Below are 27445 nucleotides of genomic sequence, written 5' to 3'. Positions count from 1 at the left end.
CAATGTTAAGCGGGAGGACGTTAAGTGAGGAGTTACTGTACACTAAAATATATGGGCTTGACTGGCTTAATGAAAGTACAATAGAGCCTGGATGTGAACGCATACTAATCAGTGCTTAAGTCTACCCTTTTTACAAATGAGCATAATACTTACCTACCTTCCAGGGGTATCTTGTGAAACATAACTGTTTGAAAAGCAGTTTGGGATCTTGGATGATGGTTGCTATAAAAGCTGTTAAAGACTAAGTGAATATTTTTTTTTAAAAAATTGGGATGCCAGCCTATTAATTTTATCAGTTGGAAAGTTAGTCATTTTCAAGAGAAATAGGGGACTGAAAAGTTAACTCGGTAGTCTAAAAAGCTTAGAAGTTGTGTTTATTACTGACAACTTTGGTTCTCAAATTATCAACCTCTGATTTTATTTATGCACAGTTTAAGATCCATTGTTGAAATAGTTTAAAACTGTTCTAATCCAACTGGAAGTGTCTAAATATCCTCCAGACTGATTGATGTATGTATTATATAAATACATCTCTCACACAGTCAGTCAAGGCTCACCATTTTGGTACAAGCGCATTAAAACAATGTGTGCTCTATCAAATCTCAGCCCAGTCCTGCAAACAGTTACCACTGAAGTCTATGGAATTTCCACATAGGAATAAGAATGTGTGTAGTGTTATTTGCAGGAGAAGGTCCTACATATCATTTGCATTAAGGGTATGGAGATTTACAATTTATATAGCCTATTCCATTCATAAAGATCGATGAGAGGGATGTGCCAGTCATACTCAATTTGTTTTTGTTTTTTTAAAGTGAACTTTTGTTGCAAAATTAGTTTACAAGGTTTTCAATTTGACCATGAATGTTACGTCCTTTGATACAAGATGGTGGTAAACACAGTTTGTAACAGACTTTATACAACTTAAACATTTGATGCACAAAGTGTGTGTTTTGGCGATTTAAGTGTTTGCTTCCCTATTCCACTCCCATGCTTTATTTATAGAACTTATTCTTTTTTTTAGGGGATGCTTTGACCCATCCTTGAGCCCAGAAGTATCTTATAGCTATGAACTTGCAACACCAAGCATTTATATTTAATATTTAGTCTCTACAGAGACTTTTTTTTAGGTTAATACTCATGCCAACTGTTACAAACTTTGCAATTCTTGATAATTATCTGGCACTGCTGCTACAAAAATCTGGATTTGAAGAGCTAATTAGATTAGCCAGTCGCCTGCACCCATTAGAACTGACGCCAGAACACACCTACCCAGGAGTGTAGTAGAAATTAAAGGGAAGGAAACAGACCAACAGCCAGAGGTGTATTTCATTTAATTATTTCAGCTCTTCCTTTGATATTGACTGTCTTCACCCAGAATGTAAGTGCTGCAATGGTGGAGAACAGTTTGAAAACACCAGTATGTAATGTCTAAATACAAAGAGTACAGCTACAGTTCTTTATATAACTCCTCCCCCTTACCAGACAAAACAGAGTTATCAAAATAAGCAGTGTTTAAAGAATGCTACATCACTGTAAGAGCCATGATTTGTATCTAATAGAATTAGTCACATAAGTACCTGAGAGGTACTTTACAAACATCTGCTTCATCAATATACAGCCCTCCTAGACATCACTATACAACTGGAACAGCATCCCCCACTCCCACCATAGGCAAGTAGGAAGCTTTCTCTGCCAACCAAATAAGTGTCAACAGTAGAGGTTACAATTCTATTCTCTTGCTGCTTGGAAGAGGCACCTCTTCCCCTGCCTTTCTAGCTACCCAAGTAGTGGAGGACCCAGTCCTGCCTCTATCTGATTCAGCTCAGTGAAAATGACATGCTGTTTAGAAAGCAGAAGTGAAATTAAGCAGATTATTGTCAAGTGCACTCTGTGGCTCAGGAAAGTTCTGAACAGCAGAGGCTGAGGGTGATTTGGGGAAAGCGGACACAAAATGGCAAAAGGAAGGGAGAGGGTGGAAAACTCTCCCCCACACACACCTTTTTACAAAGCCAGGAAGAAGGAAGAGGAAGCTCCACAGTGCAGTGGCATTTGGGGAGCTTGAGGGGAAATCAAACAATAAAAGGGAGAAGAGCATGATCAATCCCTTATATTGTTCTGACACTGGAGGGAGGCTGCTAACTTAAAAGAACACAAACTTAATCTAGACAACTGTCAATTTCAATAACTGACTTTAAACATTTTCTGCTACTGCGTGTTCAAGTTACATTGCCAATTGATTGGAATTAAAAAAGAAAACTAATAAAACATTTATTTTCCCCCGTTGCTGTGTGGAAGGCTCAGGGGAAAATCCACAGTGTGACAGTTGCAAAGTTTTCTCATTTCTTTCACTCATTCTGTTAGATGATACTTGCATGAAAGATCTGTTTCTCCGGATGTTTTAATTTGATTTAGTGTCCTTTCTAACAGACACTACAATCTATCGCCAATATGGAACGGTGTGCCCTTCACCAAGACACAGGGAAAGCAGGTCACTGAGAAATACCCAGTGACTTTCCTGCTCTCCATCAACCGCACAAATGCGCCAAACGCTTTCCACCAGCCATAACACTCCACTTCAGTACAGTGCTGCCCACTCACAACCACTGTTATCAGCCTCTAGCTAGCAGTAATCCAGTACGCTTTTCAAGCCCTGTATCTTGATCTGCAGGCATTTCATTCACCAACAAAAAGGAGGAGCTGTTTAACAATGCAGAGCAAATAACTAAATTAATGGGTTAGGGCAGGACACCAAGATCACTACATCCAATGGAAACTACAGGTGATATTTTACACAGGCAGAATTTAAATATAGTTGAGCTGGGACTTGTGGGTTATCATCACTCTTCATATGAAATTTAAAACCCAGAAGTATCTCCAGGAGTGCACTGTCCACTCATTCTGAGTCATGGGTTTAAATAACAGGCTACATCTACACCTGGAGCTAGGCTGTGATTCCCAACTTGAGTGGACATACTCGCGGTAGCTCTCATCAAACTAGTGCCCTAAAAACAGGTATAGCCATGGAAGTATGGACAGCAGCACGGCTAGCCTCTCTGAGGGCATACCCACAGGGTCCAGGCGGGTTTATACTTGAGGCTGCTAGCCCACACCACTGCTGGCCATTGCCCACGCTACCACACCTGCTACTCTATATTTTGTGCACTAGCTGGATGACAACTAGCATATGTTTACTCAAGTTGGAAATCACACACCGAGATCCAAGTGTAAATGTAGCCTAAGTTGCGCAGGGAGGGGAATGTGAAACGTTTCCTACTGAATTAACAACAGCACTTCCTGCAGAACCTAGCTATTCCATATAGACGGCATAGTCTGTGACATTAACAAGATTCTACAGGGAATCAAGTACAAGTGGAGACTGAGTCTTTCAACTCTAAGTCACTAGTTCAAGAGCAGCCTCTGGCAACAGCAGATGTTTTGATGGCTTATGTGAAATTGGGTTTATTTTGATCCTGTTCCCAGCAGACATGTGCAAACCTCACAGCACAGGGCCTCTCCCTCCCTTCCCCCCACCAACCTAGAGGGGCAAAGGACTGAATAGGCATGGAGACGGACCTGCCCTCTTACCCTACAAATGGTCTCTTCATGTCAGAATTGAGATAACTTGGGGAGGGAAATGTTGTGAAGGTTGAACTGCTGCTTCCCATGCCATGGATAAAGGAATTCAGTTTCCTGGAACCTCTCACAGGCACTGAACTGCCATTAAACTTTTCACTCATTTTGCATCCAAGTAATAGATACATAAAAGCTTGCTGATGCACAACTATCTAGCATGGGTAATGAGAGGCACTTAGTCACCTGGGTATCTAAGGTGGGATCCCAAAACTGCATAGTCCCACTGACCTCAAGACCAGTATACACAAACTGTAACAAGTAGAAATATTTGTTACAGAAATAAGGCAACATACTTGCTGCTGTGATGCTGCAAAAAGTAAACAGCAAAGTCAGCTGCTCATTGATGAGACTTTCAAAGCACACACGGCTTTAAAAAAAAATCTCCTCCTAACACAAAATAGGTAGACAAATTAGATTCCCAAGCTTTTAAAGGTACCTAACAATTGAAATTGAGCCTATTCAGAGTCTACTCTCCATTTAACTTCCACTTAAAAGACTAAATCCCTAACAAGTCACTATATTAAACTAACAGGAAAAGTTAACAAGAACTGGGTAGAGAAATCAAAAGAAAAATACAAGCCCTTTTCTTCACAGTACTTTAACTTCAGGAAGTGCCGTGATACAGGATACGTCTTCACTACCTGCCAGATCAGCGGGTAGTAATCAATCTATCGGGGATCGACTTATCGCGTCTCGTCTAGACGCGCTCCCCATCGACTCCGGAACTCCAACAGAGTGAGAGGCAGAAGCGGAGTCGATGGGGGAGCCAAGGCTGTCGATCCCGCGCCGTGAGGACCCGAGGTAAATCGATCTAAGTTACGTCGACTTCAGCTACGCTATTCTCGTAGCTGAAATTGCGTAACTTAGATCGATCCCCCCCAGTGTAGAGCAGCCCACAGAGTGATACCAATAAATGTTATCAGAGAGGAGAGTAAGACATAGTTTGCTGGGGAAAAGAGACTATCAGACTATGTGCTATGTCTTTAGGATGGGAAGGAAGGAACAAAACTCAGCTAGTTACCAACTTTAACATCAGCTTCAGAAGAAGCTGCTCACCTGTTCTCAGAGTTCTGAAGTAAGACGAGTAGACACTCTGAAGGACAGTGATGTGATGAACACAAATGAATGGTGTAGAGAAGGTAGATCAGATGCTTCTAATTCCACTTCTTATTACAAGAACAAGGGGACAATGAAACCAAAAGGTAGCAAATTTAACTGAGGAAAGGAAATGTTCAGGGTTTTCTTTTTTAATAAACACAATGAACAGTTGGCCTGTGGAACTCATTGGCGCTAAGAGCTTAGCAAGATTTAGAAATTATTGACAGTTACAAGAATATGAACTATTACAAAGGAAATATTTTTAAAAAGCTAAAAAAAAAAAAAAGTTTAGGGAGGGATATGCACCATCACACTTCAGGGCATAAACCAATCTCTAAGGGAGGGTGTAGGAAGAAACTTTCTTTGTGAGCAAGTTACTCCATAACTGCCTACTGCAGGGTTTTTGCACCTTCCTCTGAAGCATCTGGTAGTGGCCACAGATGGAGACAGGATACTGGACTAGATGGACCATTGGTCTGCTCCAGTATGGCAATTCCTATGTTCCTAAGAGACGAAGAAAATGGCAACCAGAACAAACAGTGACATGAAAGAATCCACCCTTCAAGTTTACCTTTAATTTCAACTTTTCTACTGAAGTCCTTTCACTAACCTCAGTCTTACAGAGCAAACGTTGAATGCTATAAATCACACAATGTGGAAACAATCTCTAAATAGATGTAAGTATAAACATCTTCCATTGAATGATTTCTCAGTGGTAAATCTCTTCCCCATTTTGCTCGGACTATTTAATCTCAAATGGAAGAAGGGAATCAGCACAAAGTTTCCCTTTAAAAATAAAAATAAAAAAAGGCTAAGCCTCTTCTGCAATACAAAGTGAGATATGGGGATATATTCTGAGGTAGCAGCTACAAGCCTAAACAGCTAAACAAACGTTTAGCTAAGATTTTTCAAAGTATCTTCTTTATAATGAGCTGATTCTGAATGCTAAATAATGCTAAATCAAATGCAGTTTTACATCACAGCAATTTACTAATTTTATTTTTAGAAATTGTGATTTTGAGGTTACAGTGAAATTTAGTAATTTAGTTCATATGCTGATGAACTTCTTTATAGAACCCCCAACCCAAAGGAAAGTATTCAACAGAAATAAAAGTATACCTAGTCAATAATAGAGAAGAGCTTGACATTTTGTTCAGAAGTTTACCCTTCATTTGCTTTTTTTGTTTATTTATTGAATCCCAATGTTCAGATTACCAAAAACAAAAAAGTGGGCCAGTTTAATCATCAACTAACAGGGTTATCAGTTTGGTTACTTTCAGTTTTAAATACTGGGTGGTATAAAAGTAATTGTCACACTTACATGATATTTCACATGAGTTGATAGTTCTGAAGACAAAAGTATTGTGTAGTTAGTAAATACTTTAATGCGTAACATCAAGTATCATATGAAGATGTCCATCCTAATCTGTAGCAACAATTATTACGGACTACCAAAGAAGCTGTCAAACTGCAGTCTGGTCTGTGGACTACCAGCTAAGTCTTTTTATGGCCAAAGGCTAAATTCTGTCTTCAGATTTTAATACACTAAATTCCCATTAGGCCCAGGGATGCATCCAGATTCAGGGAAGCATTTAAATATGTGCTTTAGTCTCTTAGACCTCATCTATAGTAGAAAGGGTTTGCCTATATAGCTACACCAGCAAATCCCCTTAATGCAGACACAGTTTATGTCAGCAAGAGTTCTTTTGATGGCATATCTCATACTATTCCCTGAATTAAATAAGCTATTCTCTCAAAAGAACACTTGTTGGAATAACTGCATCTAACCTAGGGCATAGCTACATCTGTTAGGAGTGAGGGGTTTTTTCCACAGCTATGCCAGCAAAACGTAAGTGTAAACCAGGCCTTAGATTGCAATGGAACCCAAGCATATGCAGAAGTACTTTCCTAAATCAAGGTCATACTCAGTAGGAGCTCTGAACATACACTCAGGAGCATAACTTGGCCCCAAGGTGTTGGGAATTGGGAGAGGAGGTGGTTAAGGAGAAACTCTGTTACACAGTGGTCTGTGAAACAAATGTAAAGTTGTACAACTTCTGATGCACTAGAATTAACTCACATGATTCAGGGGCGAGTTTTGTATATTTTCATTTTAGCAGTACCTTTTCAAAATATACCTACTTAGGAAGCTTAATCTCCATGTTTAGAAAGGAAAACCTAGTTGTTCTACAAAATTGTTTTCTTAAATTAACTTACCTGGTTTTACAGGTGCCTGACACCAGAGTATCTGATGGGTTTGGAACATTCGCAAGCATGGCATCTTCACAGTCTGCACTTTTCGTGACATCACATTGCTGAAGAGAGGATTTGAGCAGCTGATAACTGCTGTACGTAGGAGGCTCGCCATGTTGCCTGGGATCTAACAGCAAGGACTGCCACGTGTGGAATCCCTGCCGCAGCCTTGCTGTGCACAAAAATCACAAACAGAGGCATTAACAATTAATGGTACTAGAGAGATGAACAGTGTAGAGTCAGATGCTTATTTCAGTTGTCAAAAAACCACACAAAATGCCCATCTGTCCAAGTAGAAAACAAAGGCCGCTTTTTTCTAAAAAGTCTGAGCAACCATCAAAAATAGACAGATTGATGGCAGGAATAACAGTACAGTCAATTTACATAGCATTTTATAAGCACTAGTTCAAAGTTACAATACTCAATAGGCAGGATAGATATCAGTCCCCTTTTACAGAGAAACAGAAAAAGCGTATGTGACTTGACAAAAGCCACACTAAATCAATGACATTGTGGGTATTAGATCCATTTCCTGACTCAGTCACATGCTTCGTCAACTGCCATGCTGCCTCTCAAATATAAGAGGCATTTACAACCCTCAATGTAAACTGATATTTGATCATTAACACTAAACCTTTAAGTGTTATAAACAAATGTTGATCCAACTAGTGAGAACTGGTCAGTGAACCCCCCCCCCCCCCCCCGAGAAATCCACCAACAATAAATCACATTTGCTTTTACATCCATTTTAAATATAGACGGATAAGCAAAGTCAATTGACTGTAATAAAATATTTTACATTACCTTTTTCTGTTGCCATGTAAGATGCAATTATTACTTAATTCAGACATTTGTGTTGCTTATCAAAAAGTAGAGACTATGTTAGTGAACCTAAGGTTCAGCTTGAACGTATACACCACTATACAATAGCTATCAAGTAGGTCACTATTGTCATTAGGATGCTGTCCTGCAGGATTAAGTCAATTTTACTGAAATTAAACAATTAATTAGTCAGGATTTATGAAATCTGGGGTACATGAAGTTCACTCCATAGAAGTATAGATTGTGAAATCTGATAAATCAAGACTGTAGTCTAAATCTTCAATATAAAAAAATTAAAAAATGAGAAAATAGAGAGAAAAACCAACTTGCATAGAGATGGCATGTAGACTTTTGGCATAGGTCTTAAGAGAGTCATGGTACAATTTCTTCTACTGAGAGTTTTGGCATCAGCCATTCCAATTTTGGACTCTAACCACAGCTAGCAGAGACATTTGCTAATTTTGAAGGATTGGAGCCAGTGCATTGCACACAGATGAACCTCTGCACCTCCGTGTGGCCAGAGGCCTTCAATGAGGTCACATACAACATCTTGCATGAATGGTGCCTTTCTGATGTATCTGTCATGTTCGCTACCATAATTTGTTGGTTTCCTCTTTAGTGCCAAGTATAGCTCTGAAAGCCTACACCAAATGCTAGCAAAATAAAATAGCCATGAACCACGTGCAATATGATTCACATGAAATATTTTAATCTTTAAAAAACAACAGGCTGAGATATGCTAGGACAATTCCGCTCTTTTGGCAGGACATCACAGCTCTCCTAGCTGAAAAAACTCCACCCCTTTCTCCCACTCGCTTGCCTAAAGTACCCACTCATCACACAGCGTTCAGCAGGCAACTATGGTTTCTAAAGGAATTACCATAAATAGAAAACATTGTAGCACAGTAAGTTACAAGTGCTCATGCCACGTATTCAGACAGGCACTTAGGATAAGAAATCTATCCCCTAGGGATAAATAGTAGGGATAATTAAACTAGTAGTAGGGATAAATAAACATGAATTGTGCCTCCTCAGGTTACCAAGTAACATTTGCCTGCGAAAAGGTCCCCCTTTAAAGGACAATCCTCACCCCAACCCCATCGATGCACAAACACGCGCTACCACGTCTGCAAGCTCCACAAGCAGCCGGCGTCCCGACGCCACTCTCATTAGCGGGTTCTCATTGGCTGCTTGCATTGAGAAATGCTATTCATACCTTACCCCAAGGCCTGTATGATTGGCCACCGCTCCTCACCTCGTCAATCACTCTCTCCTTGGAGTCTCCAAGTCCACTCATTGAAACAGCACTGAAATAATTTGAAATTCCGTGCCTAGAACTTCTGCACGTTTAACTACCTAGCCTGCTCCTACCTTCCAGCCACTCGAAAAGACATGCACATTACAAAAGCAGCATGATCTGATGACTGGAGCACAAGAGTGGAAGTCAGCAGTTCAGAGTTTTATTTCTAGTGCCATAAATGACCTTCTTTTTGATCTTGGCCAAGTCATTCAAGCTCTTTGAGCCTCATTCTGTCCATCTGTATTTACATTCTGTGCCAAATGCCTTGAATCTAAGAACTATTTAGCACATGTAATTTCCATTAACTTCAGTGTGAGTTGCTGGTATGATCATTTGTCTATATGTAACTCACAGCTAACACCTACACGAAAGGAGTGTTCTACAACTTTTAATGAAAAATGCTACAGCTGTGCAAGCATGACAATACATCAGGCAGACTGCATCTTCCTTCCCTTCCACACAAAATACATGCATGCATCCACGCAGCAAGCTCCTTGTCACTTAATCTCAGTTTCCTTCTCCGTTCTATAGCCCCTCCCCTAATTCTTTACAAAAACTATGTTTCCGTGAAAGCTACATTGTGTCTAGGTAGCACAAGGTCATCTATCCCATTACTACTGTAGATCTGTCCTCTATTGTTGCCAAAGTCAATACATTAGCCCTCGTTACGAAGTGAAGTTACTGAAACTCAATCCTTGCTTCCTGCAAGTTTCATTCTTCAGACTTGATTTTTCCAAAATCTTTTCTTGATCACCAAGTTTAACTCACTCTACTGGGCTGCGTTGTAAAAACCCATCTTTAAATGTGATAGAGAATTGAACTACCACTGCTGGGATTGTCTCATGCATTGTTTATACCTCATCACTGTCCTGCTATTGTAAAAGATAGAAACTTCCTTTTGTTCACGTTTTTTTCCTCCTGAAAACCGTCTTGCATCCAAGTTCCCTCGAATCAGCAAATTGTACTGAGTCTCCAGCCTCAGGATCTAGTTCCATTTAGTTTTGCTTGGTATCACCCACACCTCGTGATTTAGTGAAATGAGGGTAGAGTGGGCAGCAGCTGTTTTACCCGCTGTTGCAGTTCCAAAGAGAAGAGAATAGCACCTACCGTTTCATCCCTCCCCTGCTTCCCAACCACTTGCTGCAATTTCAGTAGCGGGGGGGGGGGGACAGAAAGAATAAAATCAGCCTTTAATCCATTGTATGCCAAGCATTTGCTACAATGTTATAGTAGAAGGATAAAACCAGCTGTAATTGCAACGGAAAGACAAAGTAAAAAGCAGCTGGATTATCCCCTAGCTCCGCACGCAATCGCATCTGATTAACCCACCCTTTTGCTAGAGAATAAATAAGGCGCCTCCCCGGCCCGATTACAGGAGACAATAGCACCCACCAGCCTCCACGCTGCGTTCCCTCCGGCCCCTGCTCCCGCTGCGCTGACCTTCGGACATGAACCGGCGCGCGCCAGGGCCCAGCCAAAGGGGAGGGGCGAACGTCCTCCAACCCGGAAGTACTGGGAAGAAATCTAGGTCAAGCGCTGCAGGCAAAGCGGGTCACGTGACCTGGAGAGTACTGTACCTAGGCCTCCTCCAAAAAAAAAAGAGGGGGGGGGGGTTAGCGGATTTCATCACGTGACGCTCCTTGACTGTCTGTAGCACAGAGGGGCGTGCGTGTGTCTGTAACCTTTCCGCCAGGCTCGTTCCCACGCTGTACGACGGGGAGGGACGAGTGTCTGCAGGCTGCCCTCCTGGCTGGCTGGCGCGGGCCGTGTCCTAGTGCTGCCAGCTGCGTGGGGTCAAACACCAGGAAGAGTGTTTAAAGCTAATAAATGGCGGGGTCTTTTTATTTGCCTTGTGGTGTGTCTGTTCCTCCAGGTCAGGTTTCCAAGCTTTTCTTGACAGCCCTCCGGTATAGAAACTTCTTTAGTAAAAGTTGAGAGCCTCGTGCAGTGTCCCCATTTCAGCAGCTGAGGCGTTAAGAAAAACTCCAAATACTGTGAGACTCACCCGAGCTGGAGAACACTGGAATCTAGGGGAGGTGTCCTTTGTTCTTATTGTTAGGGGTAATAGTAGCTAGATGTAGCTACATCTCCTTTGCTGTGTGTAATATTATGTTGTGATATGTGTGCTGCAGATTTCAGACAGGCACATTCAAGAAGGCTAAAGTTTGGGGTATAAAGAGCCTTAGGCATCTTGCTTAATTAATTAGTTAGCTGAGTATTGTTCAGGAAGCAGTCAAAACACGTACAGCATTGAGTATATAGTACATTTTATTTCTTGAAATGTGTGAGCTGTAGCAAAAGATCCTCTTTTGTTTGTCAATCTATACACCACACAAAGGAGTGACAGCATACATTCTAATTATTAGGATATCAGTAAATTAGGTAACATGGTGCTTTACAGAGGACTGCTCACAAGGAACAAGTATCAGGGGGTAGCCTTGTAGTCTGTATCCACAAAAACAAGGAGTCTGGTGGCCCCTTAAAGTCTAACAGATTTATTTGGGCATAAGCTTTTGTGGGTAAAAACCTCACTTCTTCAGATGCACAAGGTACAATTTATCTGCCCACATTATCATCCATTTTTGTAGTCACACAATTCCTTTCTAGCATAGACAACTTATTTCCAAGTGCAATTTAGGCTGCATTTTAAAAAATGCCTATCTGTAAGTGCAAAATACCCACCACCTCAGTACTTACTTTTGTTTGTTCTAAACCTGCTGCCTATTAATTTCATTCATAGCATTAATTTAAAATTTTTAAATGTTAAATTTAAAGTGAATTTGAGCAGAGGTGAATATGATTTGTAAGGAGATTTTAAAGAGGAAAACCCAAACCCCAAATCAGAACAGCTGGATCATGCTCAATAGCAGTACTCAGAAGTCCAGTAACAGTACTGAAAATAGTAACCTCAACAGGTCAGCACTATACCCCCATCCTATAGCTGACCTTGTGTAGTTGACCTCATGGTAAAAACTACAGTGCCTTTCCTCCACGAACATTTTACAACAGGATAGCTAACATGTATTAAGAGCAACAAAATGACTAATGTGACCAGAAGGAGGTGAGAGGCAGATGAGTTGAAAGTCTCTAGGTAAAGATTGGGTGGGGGGGGGAAGGGATCATAGTAGGGGTCTAGTAGAGACCACTGAATCAGAAGGAGGAGGTGGATGAGGTATAACAACTAATAGCAATATCTAAAACACAAGAGCTAGTAATAATGGGGGCTTGTGATGGGGTGGCTGCCCCTGACTGGCAGAAAAGGGGTTAAAAGCAGCCCTAAGGAGGCTGCACTGGAGGCAGCCAATTCGAAAGGGGCTGAGAGGAGTAGCCAATCATGGCCGGGTAGGCTCATATAAAAAGGGCTGCAGAGCAGAGCGGAGTTCAGTAGTTGACTGGAGCTCAAGGGGAGAAGCCCAGGCTCCTAGCAGAAGGAAGAAGCCCCAACGCCTGGGACAATTCAGTGCTGCAAGCAGGAATTGGGGGATTTAGAGAGAGCTCCTGGTGGGCTGCTAGGGTCTACAGGCTGAGACCCTGAGGTAAGGACAGAAAAGGGTGCTGGAGCCACATGGGAAGTGGCCCTGGGATAAAGGACTGTAATTGCCACTGAGGTAGTGGCTGGACAGAGATTGCAGGTCCCCCAGAAGGGGAGAACACAGAGTGTGGCACAGCTGAATGGCAGTGTCACTGAAGAGGATGCTGCAGTCCTGGGAGTGGTGCAGGTCCTGGAGCGAAAGTGATGCTGGCGAGGCACCGCCAGAGGAGGGTGCCCTGGCAAGCAAAGCTAATTCCCATGACAGCCAGCAGGAGGCACCACAGTGGTGAGTCCCACCTCATCACAGGGCTGTTAACTGTGACATCTGTTGGGAAAGTAATACAGCAAAGCACAACATTCTCAATACATTCTTGGAATATATTAGGAATAACTTCTTTCAGAAGGTGAAAGAAATAATCAGGGAGACAGCTATTTCGGACTTGAGTCTGATCAGGGAGAAATTGGTTGTGAGTCTGAAAGTGGAAAAAAATTTGAATGAAAGAGATCATGACATGATATATTTCATGATCCTAAAGAAAGGAACAAGTGAAAGCAGCAGAATAAGGACAATGGAATTCAAAAAAGCAGACTTTAACAAACTCAGGACTAGTAGGAAAGGTCACATGGGAAGAAAAGCTAAGGGGAAAAATTCAGGAGAGCAGGCAGTATCTCCAAGAGACAATATTCAAAGTGAAACAACTAACTATCCTAATGTGACAGAAAGATAGGAAGAATAGTAAGAAGCCAATATGGCTCCATCAGGAGCTCTTTAATGAAGTGAAAATCAAAAAGGAATCCTACAAATGCTAAGGAGGAGTACAAAAGAATAGCAAAAACATGTACAGGCAAAATTGCAAAGTGTAAGCCACAAAATGAGTTACAGAAAGAAGATATTCTGTAAATATATTGGTAGCAAGAGGATAATGAAGGAAAATGTAGGTCCTCTATTTAGCAGGGAAAAGCGCTAATAATCGATGACATCAAGAAAACTGAGGTGTTTCAGGCCTACTTTGCTTCAGTCTTTGCTAAAAAGGTAAATTGCTATCAGATACTTAACACAATTAATATTAAAAGGGGGGAAGGAATGCAAGCCACAACAGGGAAAGAATAGGTTAAAGAATATTTAGATGTAATCAAGTCAGAGGTCCTGATGAAATTCACCCTAGGGAGCTTAAGAAACTAGCTGAAACAATCTTGGAACCATTAGCTATTACCTTTGAGAACTCCTGGAGGACAGGTGAATTACCAGGGATCTTGAGAAGAACAAACATAGTACCTATAGTTAAAAGGGGGCAAAAATGGACCCAGGGAAAAAAGAGGACCCAGGAAATTATAGACAATCATCCTAACTTGAATACCTGGCAAGACACTGGAACAAATTATTAAGCAATCAGTTTATTATCCTCTAGGTACTTACAGGCTAACAAAGAGTGAACATGGATTTGTCACAAACAAATGATGCCAAACCAATCTAATTTCCTTTTTGGACAGGATTACTGGCCTGCAGGGGGAGGGGACAGACTGTAGATGTGATATATCTTTAGTTTACTATGACTTTTGACACAGCCCCTGTCAAGGCTGTATCCCCACTTTGAACTTTAGGGTACAAATGTAGGGGCCTGCATGAGGACTTCTAAGCTTAACTACCAGCTTAGTTCTGGTCCGCTGCCACCATTCCCTACCCTGGGAAGCTATTAGAAACTTTTCACCAATTCCCTGGTGAATACAGATCCAAACTCCTTGGATCTTAAACAAGGAGAAATTGACCCTTCCCCCCTCCTTCCTTTCACCAACTCCTGGTGAATACAGATCCAAACCCCCTTGGATCTTAAAACAAGGAGAAATTGACCCTTCCCCCCTCCTTCCTTTCACCAACTCCTGGTGAATACAGATCCAAACCCCCTTGGATCTTAAGACAAGGAGAAATCAATCAGGTTCTTAAAAAGAAGGCTTTTAATTAAAGAAAAAGGTAAAAATCATCTCTGTAAAATCAGTATGGAAAATAACTTTACAGGGTAATCAAACTTAAGGAGCTCAAAGGACCCCCCTCTGTCTTAGGTTCAAAGTATAGCAAACAAAGATAAACACTCTAGTAAAAGGTACGTTTACAAGTTGAGAAAACAAAGTAAATCTAAGATGCCTTGCCTGGCTTTTACTTACAATTTTGAAATAAGAGAGACTTGTTTAGAAAGATGGGGAGAACCTGGATTGATGTCTGGTCCCTCTCAGTCCCAAGAGCGAACAACCCCTTAAAACAAAGAGCACACACAAAAGCCTTCCCCCCCCCCCCCCAAGATTTGAAAGTATCTTGTCCCCTTATTTGTCCTTTGGGTCAGGTGTCAGCCAGGTTACCCGAGCTTCTTAACCCTTTACAGGTAAAAGGATTTTGGAGTCTCTGACCAGGAGGGATTTTAGTACTGTACACAGGAGAGCTGTTACCCTTCCCTTTATAGTTATGACAGCCCCACATGATATTCTTATAAGCAAACTAGGGAAACATGGTCAATTACTAAGAGGTGGGTGCAGAACTGGTTGAAAGTAGTTGTCAAAGGTTTGCTGTAAAACTGGAAGGATATATCTAGTGGGGTGTGGCAGAGGTCCTGGGTCTTGTGCTAGTCAATATTTTCATTAATGACTTGGATAATGGAGTGAAGAGTAGGCTTACACAAATTTGTGGACGACACCAAGCTGGAAGGGGTCGGAAAAACTTTGCAGTACAGGATTAAAATTCTAAACAACCAAGACAAATTGGAGAATTGGTCTGAAATCAACAAGGTTAAATTCAATAAAGAGAAGTGCAACATACTAAACTTAAGAAGAAAAAAATCAAATGCACATATACAAAATGGGGAATAATTGGGTAGGCAGTATTATTGCTGAAAAAGATCCGGGGGGGTTACAGTGGATCACAAATTGAATATGAACCAACAATGTGATGTAGTTGCTAAAAAGGCTAAAGTAATCCGGTGGTGTATTAACAGTATTGCATGTAAAACATTGGAGGTAATTGTCCTGCTATACTTGGTACTGGTGAGGGCTCAGCAGGAGTACTGCTTCCAGTTCTGGGCACCACACTTTAATATGGATGTGGACAAATTGAAGAGAGTCCAGAGGAGAGCATTCAAAATGATAAAAGGTTTAGTAAACCTGACCAATGAGGAAAGGTTTAAAAAAAACTGGGCATGTTTAATTTTGAGAAATAAAGGCTGGAGGGGGGAGGAGGCATCTGACAAGTCTTCAGATACATTAAAGGCTGTGATTAATTGTTCATCTTATCCACTGAAGATAGGACATGAAGTAATGGAAGTAAGGGAGATTTAGGTCAGATATTGGGGGGGGGGGGGACTTTCTAACTATACAGATGGTGAAGTACTGGATCAGGCTTTCAAGGGAGGTTGTGGAATCCTTGTCATTAGAGTTTAAGAACAAGTTGGACAAATACCTGTCAAGAATGATATACAGGTCTGTCTCATCTTACGCTGGGGTTACGTTCCGCAGTCAGCGCCTAAAGCGAAAATCACCTATAGTCAAAATTACATTGAGTGTAATGGTGGGCAGAATTGCCCGCACTACAGAAACAGTATTTAAATTGTTGTTTTTCTCTTTTTGGTTTTGCTGACCATGTAAAGCTGAAATCGCACATGTTAAATGCACCTAAGATGCGACAGACCTGTAGAATTACTTGGTGCTACCTCAGTGCAAGGGACTGGATGAAATAACCTCTCAAGATGCCTTCCAGCCCTACATTTCTATATTTTGTGAGTCTATGAAAATCTGTGTGTAGGCCAGGCCTAATACTGAAGTAATAGTTTCCATGTGGGGTGGGGGGACGAGGACTCACTGGCGCGATGCCTCCTGCTGGTCGTCCTGGGAATTAGCTCTTCCAGCCCATAGCGTCCTCTGCAGGCCGGTGTCTCGCCTGCCGCTGGCCCCGTGTCCTTCCCAGACCCTGGTGCCCTTCGCCAAGGGGTTCTGCCCACCACAGTATCCCCTCACTCTGGGTCTCCCCTCCCAGGGGGACCCCCAACCCCCTATCCCCACCTTGCCTCAGTGGCTACTGCCAGTCATCATCTAGCCCCCGCTCACTGGAGCAGATTTCAGTCTGTAGTCCACTCATCACTGGCAAGGGGGGTTTAGACCTGCTGCCTTTCCTAACCCTGGGCTGCATCTCTGCAACCCCAGTACCTGCTTTGAGCCTTTACCAAGGCCTGCAGCCTGGGGAGTTACCAGGCTGGAGCTCCCCCACTCCTTTGCCTTTCCCCAGCCCTGCTCAGCCTCAGGTACCCTGCTCAGCTCCTAGGCCTTATTGGAAAAACCTGGGAGGTGGGTGGGCGCAAGCCCGCCCACTTCTAAAGGCCCCTCCCCCAGCCTAGCGAGAGGGACCACTGGACCCAGGAACCAACTAATTGCGTGGGACAACTAATGAAAAAACGGAGTGGAGTGACGGTCAAAGGTTTGAAATAAGGGCGCCGGATGGGGACACCGAGCAGAGAACCCCGGACAGCGCCCACTGCTCCTCAAAGGTGTCAAGGGAGCCAGCGGACGCTGCCCAGTGGAACTCTGCTCGGAGGCATGAGACCAGGGAGGAATGGAAATAGGCCCCACAGTCGCAGAGCACCCCCTCGTCCAACATCCTCCTCCTGGTATTATAGATGGTAACTTTGGCTAGAGCCAGGAGGAGGTCTCGTGACTTCGTAGAGCCACGGATAGGGTGTGCAAAAATGAACAGGTGTGGGGAAAAGTGCAGCCAGAACCTCAACAAGAGGTTCTGGAGGAGCCGGAACAGGGGCTGCAACCTGGCGCACTCGAGGTAGGTGTGCGCCAGGTTCTCCCTCACGCCGCAGAAGGGGCAGTTCTCAGGAATAGGGGTGAACCGAGCCAGATACATGCCCATGCTCACGGCTCCGTGAAGGAGCCGCAAACCGATGTCCCCAGCGGGCCGTGGGACCAAGGTGGAATAAAGGCTGGCCCACTGAGGCTCCTCACCCTCCACTGGTGGTAAATAGTCCCGCCATTTGATGTCAGGGCAGGACACAAGGGTGAGGAAATGCAGTGTGTGGAGCACGAGCGTGTACAGCTGGTCTTTGGGCGCGGTTTGGAACTGGACTGGCTGCAGGGTGTGCAGCCAGCTCGGAGTACGGGAGCGGGGAAGCCAGGGGGGCTCACGGAACAGGGGCCTGATAAAAAGGTCCAGAGGGCCTGGGGTGAGGGGTGGGTGGGGAGCGCCCTCTTGCAGGGCCTGCCGCAGGAAGATGAGAGAAGGGGGCGACAAGGCAGCGCCCACCTCCTGGAGTACACGCAGGGGGGTCGGAAGGGTGGAGAGCCCCATGCGCCGGCCGAGCGCACAGGGATCCACCCAGTCCCCCCTGTCGTCGTCTAGGAGGTCTCCGACCCTGGTGGTTTCTGCCAGGACCAACCTCCGGCACACCGAGGGAGACTCCGCCACCTGCACACGTAGATCGGGGTTGTGTAGCAGGGGCTCCACGAGGAGGTCCACGCCCTCAGTGGCCACAACGTACCTAGTTGCCGAAAAAAGCTTCCAGGTCCGGATGAGGTCCTGGTAGAAGACCGGCAGCTCTGAACGGTCTCGTGGGAGACCCCTCGGGTGGAGAAAAAAGAGCTGCCGGTCATATCGGAGCCTTCGGAGGCGGCGGAGGAAGGTGTGCGCCAACGTGCTCCATGCCGGACTACCTGCACCGTAAAGGAGTCACTGCAGGCCCTTGAGGCGGAAGACATGGACCTGGCTGCGAAGGCAGACCAGGCCTTGCTCTCCCTCCTCCAGGGGAAGACTCAAAACCCCTGCAGAGACCCAGTGCAGCCCCGGCCAGAAGAACTCCAGGGCCATCCTCTGGAGTCTGGCCAGGATCCCCGGAGCCGGGCTCAGGGTGTTGAGCCAGTGCCAGAGCATGGACAGGACGAGCTAGTTCAGCACCAGCACCCTCCCTCGCAGGGAGAGACACCGGAGCAGTCCTGTCCATCTCCGCAGCCGCTCACCCACCCTGGCCTCCAAATCCTGCCAGTTCTCCAGTGGAGAAGGATGCGTGGCGGATAGATAAACGCCGAGATAGTGCAACGGACCCATGCTCCACCGGATGGCTTGAAGCACAGGTGGGAGGGAGCTCGCCTGCCACCCGTCCCCGACCACCAGGCCAGAGCTCTTGACCCAGTTGACCTGGGCAGAGGAGGCCGCTGAGCAAATGGCCTGGCAGGCCTCCACCCGCACCAGATCGCTCGGGTCCTGGACCGCGAGGAGCACGTCGTCGGCATATGCCGACAGGACCAGCCGCAGCTCCAGCTCCCAAAGCACCAACCCCATCAAACTCCGGCGGAGGAGACAGAGGAAGGGTTCGATCGCCAGAGCGTACAGCTGGCCCGAGAGGGGGCACCCCTGCCGTACTCCCCGCCCGAAGCTGACCGGCTCCGCATACAGCGTACAGCACCTGGAGAAAGCCCACGAACTGGGGCCTGAAGCCAAACGCCCACAGAGTGCCCAGGAGATACCCGTGGTCCATCCTGTCGAACGCCTTCTCCTGGTCCAGGGACAGGAGGGCGAACGACAGACCATCCCTACGCCCCAGCTCTAAGAGGTTCCAGACCAAATACAATTTATGGAATATGGTCCGGCCCGGAACAGTGTAGGTCTGGTCGGGATGGACCACGTCTGCCAGCACAGACCCCAGCCGCAGCGAGATGGCCTTCTCTACGACCTTATAGTCCATGCTGAGGAGCGAGACGGAACGTCAATTACGGAGGTCCCCCTTCTTTGGCAATAAGGCGAGCATAGCTCACCTGCACCAAAGAGGGAGGACCCCGCTTTGCAAGGACGTCCCAGAACACGTGGTAGAACTTCACGGTCAGCCCGTCCATGCCCGGGGATTTGCTGGTGGGCATGAGACAGAGGGCTTCCAAGAACTCGGCCAGAGAGAGAGAGGCAGCTCCAGCCGGTCTCGGTCGCCTGCGCTGACCGTAGGGAGTTCGGTCCAGAGCACCCTGCTAGCTTCAGCGTCGGTCAGATCAGGAGAGAAAAGGCTGGTGTAGACAGCCCTGGCCCTTCCACGCATCTCCTCCGGATGTGTGAGGGGGGTGCCGTCCTCTGCCAGGAGGCAGGTGACATGCTTTTTGGCCCCCATCTTTTTCTCCAGGGCATAGAAGCAGCAGGAGCTGCGATCCAGCTCCCGAAGGAGACGGATGCGGGATCGAACGAAGGCGCCCAGGGCCTGATGGTCCTCCAGGGCCCGGAGCTCCTCCTGCTTCTCCCGGTACGCTGCGCAGAGGAGTGGATCCTCGGGGCCGGAGGCCAGACGCCTCTCTAGCTCTAAGACCTCCCGCTCCAACTGCCCTATCACTGCATCTCTCCGCCAGCTCGTACCCTGGGAGTAGTCGCGGCAGAAGAGCCATGCGCACACCTTCCCCCCCTTCCCCCCATCCCACCACTGCCTTGCCAAGGGAAAGGGCACCGCTGCCCCCGCCAGGCTAGCCAGAACTCCCGGAAGGATGCTACGAAGCCCACGTCCTCCAGCAAGCTGTTGTTAAAATGCCAATAGTCTGGCTCCGGCCTCTCTGAACTGAGAGAGGCCAGCATGGTCACCAGCTAGTGATCCGAGAACAGGGCTGGCCGGATGCCGGAGGCGTGGGCCCGTGCCAGATAGAAACGTGAAAAATAAATGTGGTCCAACCGGGCGTGGCGCGACCGATAGTCCTCCACCCGGACGTAGGTGAAGGTGGTGTCGTCGTCCGGGTGGTGGTCGCGCCAGACGTCCACCAGGCAGTGATGGTCCACGATCTCCCTGAGGACGCCCAGTGCCGCCTGGGATTTCTCGACTCCTGAGCGGTCCCGGTCCTCGAGGGTGGTGTTGAAGTCCCCGCCCAGGACCAGGCACTCGTGAGGATCCAGGGTGCCAAGGAAGGCCGACGCCTGCCGATAGAAACACACTCGTTCGGGGCGTAGACGTTGACCAGGTTTAATGTCAGCCCCTCCACACAGGCCCGGACGTGCAGCAGGCGGCCCGGCACGACCTCGGCAACCCCCAGCACCTCGGGCCGTAGCTCGGGGGGAGAACAGGGTGGCCACCCCGGCTGAGCGGGCGTTGAAGTGGCTAAAATATACCCCGTCCCCCCACTCCAGCCGCCAGCTAGCCTCAACGGCTGGAGCTGTGTGGGTCTCCTGCAGGAAGATCACAGTCCCTCCCCACCCCCCCCACCGGTAGGCCGCAATGTCCTGCCCCCCAGTCCTTCTCCCCTCCCCCAAAAGAGCCCTCACGGCCCAGAGGATGTGATGGAAGTCCCCCCCCCCCCCCGCCCCAGCGCTGGAGGGTGAGCTGCACCTTGCCCTTTGAGCCACGGGTGTCCTTCAGGAAGCGGCGCAGCTCATCCCTCAGCGCAGAGGGGGACACAGCAGCCAATCCGCTGCCATCCTCCGGTGAGGCCCCCGAGAGATCCTCATGGCCTGCGGAGATGGGCAAGCAAAGGGCCAAGCCCCGGTGCTGCTGCGCCGGGCAGCCCGTCTCCATCCCCAGCAAGGAAGGGGGCGGCGGAGGGAATAGTGCAGCCCCCATAATGTCGAGAAGAGGAGACACGAAAACCGCCTCCTGAGGGTTGTCCGTGGGTAGCGGGAACGAGACAACCTCGGGGGCAGCAATAGAATGGGAGGTGGAGGGGAGAGGGACAGGCGATGCATTGGGGGCAGGGACAGGATCTGGAACAGGGGCAGGAGGAGGGGCGGGAATGGGATCAGGGGCAGGGACTAGAGCGGGATTGGGAACTGGGGCTGGGGCAGGAGAGGGAACAGGATCGGGGCAGGGATTGGAATGGGGACAGAAATGGATTCATGGTCCCCAGCAGCCGAACTGCTGGGGCGCGTCTCCTCTCGACCGGGACTCAGGGCAGGAGGGGGGTGACCACCCCGCTACAGGTGGTTATACCAATATAATTATACTGGTTAAATTCACACCTTAGATAATATTGAAAAAACTTTTCCATGCAGATGAAGCCTTAGTAGCGTTATAAACGTCTTATGTAGGGTAGCTACTAGAGAATGACACAGAGCCACACCTTTGGAGTGAGGCATCTGCTGCTAGGAGCTTCCTGGGATGTGCAGCTGCAGTGCTGCCAACTCTTCCAGCATTTGCTCCTGCGGGCACATGATGACATGAGACTCTGAGTTCCAATTCTGGCCCTCAGAGTTGCAGAGAAAAGCTTGAAAACATGATTGTGATACACTCAAATGCCTCCAAAGCTGGGTGACAAGTAAAACAAGCCCACATTGTTGATGTGTGTTTGGGGGCCTGGCTCATGATTTTTGAACATTTTGGGGTGAGACACATTGCACTAGCCAGGCAAAGTTTATTTAACCCAGGGTAGCAGAGCCCATTTTATGCAGGGATGGCCCTAGACCAAATGATGCCTCTCTCCCTCCATTTATTAAACTTTTCAATACCGTATTTTTATTGCATTTGAAGCCCATTCCATGACTTGGATGCACAATTTGCATGCATGATTTATCCTTGTCATATAAAACAATACATTTGCCTGTTAGTATCTCTATTTATTCATGCCATATATAAGCAAATACAAAAAACATTTTCTCTAAGCTTATAGAAACTTTTTTAATTTTAAGAATAACTGAAGTGTATTAACATCAAGAAATTAAACTGTACACCAATATTGGGTGGACCAGTATTAAAGTAGGTGACAGCCTTAGAATGTTAACCCTAGTCGTTTAGTTCAAATAGTTGCTTTTCTTGCTTTTGCCCTCGTGAACTGAAGCACAGCGTCAGAGAGATCCAAAGAGTGGCCAATGGCATTTTCAGGTCTCTCATCAGCCATCGTCAAACGAAGATATGTTTTAATGAGCCCGAGCTTTGAAAAACTGCACTCACCACTTGCGACTGTGACCAGCAACATGAGCAGAATCCTCAAAGTTATCCACACATTAGGAAAAGTGTCCTTTAGCTCTGCATCATGGATTAATTGGAGAACTTGGAGTGGAGAGTGCTTCCCATGTTGCAAAACATGATGGATGTTGTCCAATTTGACATAAAGGTCTTTATCATTGATTTCTGAACATTCCCCTGGTGTCAGCATCTGGTGAAGGTCTGTACAATAGCTTAAGAATGTTTTCTTGTTCACCGGAAGCTTACTAAGGTCACTTAAAAATAACCTAGTTGTTTTCATGGTGCTTCATTTCTCTGAACTTTTGTTGGATTGGATAGACACTCAAGCAGTGTCAATGAGTGAGTAAAAAAAAAAAAAAAACCCTCTTGAATTTTTCTTCCAAGCTTCCCATCACCTTATCTCTGCCCTAATAACCAAACTGTCTCTTCTTCCAAGGAATACGAGTATCCTTGAAGAAAGGCTCAACTCCTAAGTTTTCCACCATTTCTTTGACAGCAGTGATGGCATCTTCAAATCTGTCTCTGTAGGCCACTACAAAATCAAGGCAGCTTCTCATCAAAGTAGTAGTGGTCATGATGTCCATCGACTGAATTTGTAATGCCTTGCTTACAATGTTTAATTGTGGTTTGCCACGATATCCTGTTACAAGTGAGACCAGAAATTTGAAGTCAATAATCTGGTTTGCCGCGTTTTGCGCCTTGTGTCGGATTCCGGCTTTGGCTTATGCAACTGTGCCAGTTTCATCAGGGCATCGTAAACCTCAGTCATTTGGTACCTCACTGGCCTTTTGCTGTCAATGCAGCTCACCCAGCGAGTGTCATTTAGCGGCTTCATGGTCAGATTTGTAACACTGTCCGTGAGGATCTTCCACCTGATAGTTGATGCTGAAAACAGGACATTTATCCTTTGCAGCATTCCAAAGAGACTGAATCTAAAGAAGATTACTCTGCATATGATGCAACCAGGTTGAGAGAATGGTAGCCACAAGGCAGGAAGAAGGCTCTTGGATTCAGTGCAAGGATCCTTGCCTGGAAACCACTGTTTCTTCCCTTCATGTTTGCACCATTGTCATAGCCTTGGCTGTGGCAGTCCTGAAGCTTTATTTTATTCTCATTCAAAATGTTCAGAAACAGTTGTTAGGCCTTTTCCAGTAGAGTCGTCCACAGACCAGAAACTGATAAAGTTTTCCTTTACTTGGATACAGCCATCTTTGTCATCAACAAATCTTACTGTAAATGACATCTTTTCACTGTGACTAATGTCGGGAGTACAGTCCATTATTACAGCATAGTTCTTAGCTTTGCTGAGCTGCATCAATATGTTATCAAGCACCTTCCTCCTTCCCATAGGGTCAATCAATTTGTTTTTAATTGTTTTGCTGCAATAATTGTCCATAGCTTCTTTATGAACTACTCCACATGCATGCTCATGCATAACATCATATTTCCCAAGGAGCTCTACCAAACCAAGGAAATTACCATTATGTTCAGTGACAAGCCATGGAAAGCCATATTATTCTTTGCAAGAGGGTAATTGAGATCAAACATTGAGACTGTTCCTCCAGTGCTGGTTTTCTACATTAATAATGCGCTAGTTTTCTGCAGCTATGCATTTATTCAGCTTGAGCCTGGACTCTGCCTCCATCCATTTGGAGTAGACGATAAAATGGCTGGGTGACCTTTCATGTTGATTCAGAGCATCAACTAAGTTATGCCAGTAATTGTACCCGGAAAGTGCAAGCAATGATTTAGCATTCTTGTCAAATATTTTGCAAGAAAAACGGAACACTTTGTCAGTTGATTTTGAGTAAACTAGCCAGCACCGATTCAGTTTCTCTATTCTCAAGCACTCTTTCACAGTCTGACTTTGAGAAGTGTCGCTTCTGCTCATTTACTGGAGATGTCATTGTGACATTCTGTACCTTGGAGTGTCCTGTAACCCCCATATTCCTCATTTATATACGATTGTGATCTTACCTTACAAGGCATGCTTTATATGCATCAGGAGAAAGAGAAATGACTTTCAGCAGATCATAATTTATCCATATATGTATATCATTACTGCATATGAAGTTATGAGAATTATGTTGTATGGTTGTCACTGAAACCTACTGTAAATTGGGAATTCAGCCAGATATTAGCTCCTCAGAGGCAACAGCAAGGAAAGTAACCAATGGCGGGGGGGGGGGTGGGGGAGTGTCAAACAACCCATCAACAGCCATTGTCCAACAAGGGAGCTACAATTCAATGACTCACCTGCATGAGGCCACACCAGGGGAATTGCTCAACTTAGGCTGGAGACTCAGCAATGCCCCCCAGGGGTGGTGACACGCTTGGCCGGAGGCTCCAGCAGAAGGGACAGTGGGTTCCTTGCAGGCTTGAGTGGGAAACTCAGCCCTGCTGACCCATTCTGGACAGCTCTGGTGGGCCTGTGAATTGTTAGGGACAGTGTGTCCATGATAGCTCAGTCTGTATGACCCGATGAGCTGTGGGCAAGCAGGCACTGGCTCTGACAGCCTGGTGGGCCTGACTTGTGGACAAGCAGGCGCCAACCCAAGGGGGTGCATAGGCCTGTGAGAGCTGAAAAAGCCTCTTGCACATGCCAGTTCAGACAACTGGGTGCTGCTGGAATCTCTCTTTTACAGTCAGTAAGAGAGAGTGGTGTGTCTGCCACTGAAAGCTTACATAGTCTGTGGTGCGTCAGATTAAGTATAAGCATGAGCAACAGGACGTTTGGAGCGGCTGGCTGGACCCCCGCGATAAATAAAAATTTGAGTTTAGTGTGAATCATTTTGGAAAATGCAAAATCCCATGGTCTGAGGGTCTGTTTGTGGGGGACAATGCATATGAGGTATTATGTAAGAAATGGCAGGACTTCTTAATAGCTAAGCCAACCCTCAATTACAAAATGTGAAAAAGAACTTTGATATACGGGTTGGCAATAGTAGCTAAGGAGTTAAGCAGAAATCTCTCATCTTAAAGCAGTAACAGCAAAAAGGGAGTTAGAATTAGAAAAGCTGGGAGCTCAAAACAACCTATTAGCAGGTCAGAGTTTGTCAGGCTGCTCAGATCAGTCAGTTAGATTTACAAGTGCAGGAACTAACTGCTTTAAGTAAAAAGGAGAGTGACAACTACGTTCTACCAACAAAGAACGAGGAATCTCAGGCAGCAGTGAGAACTGGTGAAAGATTAAAGCAACCCAAGAGAATCATGTCCGCCACACTGCCTGCTGAAATAAGATCAACAGTTTAAAGGGAAAACTGAACAGAATCCAAGGAGTGGTTGCAGCAATGTGACTAGATCCACTAAGGGGTTGCAGTTCTGAAATAAGTTCAGAAGAAGAGGAAGACTCAAGCAATCAAGGTCCCTGGAACAGAAGAACAACAGAATGTCAACCTTCAGCACCTAGGTTTGAAGAAGCTGAAGTTTCTGAAAATGCCCAGGAGGGGATAGGACTTCCTATGGCCCCTGTCACCACAGCATTAGTCAACTATGGATCATCAAGAGCACCTGAGACCAGATAGGAAATAAAAGCCTACACTCCTGAACAAGCGCCCCCAACGGGGAAAACATTGGGACACCTGAACCATGAGTCTGCATTAGACTGGCTTTCCAAGATTGGCAGTCTCCCAGGTGTCAGCAAGGAGGATGCAGCAGTCCTATTGAGGGAGTGCATGTCTGGAGAAGACTACAGTGCCTTACCTGGTAACATACAAATGGCTAACACAGAAGACATCATGAAGATGTATGAGGGCATATACAAGTTCTGCTTCCCGCGCAGCAATGTCATTGGCTGATTCTACACTGAAAGACAATGCATGGGCAAATGGCCAGAAAAATATTTAAGCCGTAAGAAGCTGCTTTACTGGTTAGTAGGAGCTGCCTCCTGTGATACCAACGAGTTCAAGGACTCTTTGGTTAAAGGATTTCTGCCTACCTTAAAAGTCACTATGGGGGCAGTAGATCCTAGGAACATTACCATGCAGGATCTAGAAGAGAAGCTCAGAGCAGCTTTTGAAATACAGAGGGAAGCCTTCCCAAGCAACTACCAGAGAGAGAAGGTAGCTGTGTTTAAGGAAAACCTCAGGAAGCAGCCTAAGGGACAGAGCTGCAATGGTAAAAACAAAGACCAGCAAAGAGCTCAGTATAGATCGGACAAGAAAATCAGCAATCAGGACCCTGTTGAAGCAAGAGCTTTCTGAGCAATGCTATGGCAGCGTCTACTCCAATACAAATCTAAGGTCCAGATAGACAGTCTTCCAACCGAGGAATTGCTAGCAAGGTTGGCAAAGCATGAGACAGGTGGAGCAATGGCAGGTGTCACACAGCAACAATTACAGGGAGGCCTAATGTGACAAGGCCAAGCTCCCCCTTCTCCCCCAGCACCGGTGGCACCCATCTTCAATGATCCATGGGGGAGACCTGTAGTGAAAGCTACTCTAAGGGGCCAGTTTGGAGATTTTAAAGAGACCTTATTGGTTGACACAGGTGCAACCATCTCTCTTATATGCACAAAGGCTGAACCTAGAGCGAAAAACCTACCTGTCCATGAAGTTAAGATCCTAGAAGGATTCAACGGGAAAACGAGTACAGTACCCTTTTTGGAACCCATACCATGCACTATCAGAGTTTGAGATTCAAAAACAACCTTTGGAGTGCAACATCTAGATGGACATGGGATTTTGGGCATAGATGTGTTGAAGAAACTTAGGACTGGTTGACCTACCAAACCAAACCTTGGTGCAGGGAACCAATGAAGAGTGTGGGGTGATCCCAGCATCACACTAAGTCGCTGCACTGAAGGCACCAGAAGACTTCAAATTGCCTGAGTGGGAGCCAGAGGTAATGAAGGTGGTAACTGAACATATAACAGTGTTTGCATCTAACAAGTTGCAATGTGGGCGGATAGAGGAA

At 45.8% G+C, this 27445-nt stretch overlaps 1 protein-coding gene across 1 annotated transcript in view; it reads right to left on the bottom strand.

Annotated features, from left to right (window-relative positions):
- The window catches only part of NNT (nicotinamide nucleotide transhydrogenase), a 66784-nt gene extending 56219 nt beyond the window's left edge, over positions 1–10565 (bottom strand). The window contains exons 1-2 of the mRNA XM_065406316.1: positions 10499–10565; positions 6949–7156 (exon numbers count right to left, since the gene is read on the bottom strand). Coding sequence (XP_065262388.1) covers positions 6949–7099 — 151 coding nt within the window. The 5' untranslated portion in view covers positions 7100–7156; positions 10499–10565. The remainder of the gene's footprint in view (positions 1–6948; positions 7157–10498) is intronic.
- Between the last annotated feature and the right edge of the window lie 16880 nt (positions 10566–27445).

This window comes from Emys orbicularis, chromosome 6 (genome assembly GCF_028017835.1).
Source record: "Emys orbicularis isolate rEmyOrb1 chromosome 6, rEmyOrb1.hap1, whole genome shotgun sequence".
Classification (NCBI taxonomy): Eukaryota; Metazoa; Chordata; order Testudines; family Emydidae; genus Emys; species Emys orbicularis.
Note: the sequence above shows the minus strand (reverse complement) of the source record. Positions and strands in the feature narration are given on the sequence as shown.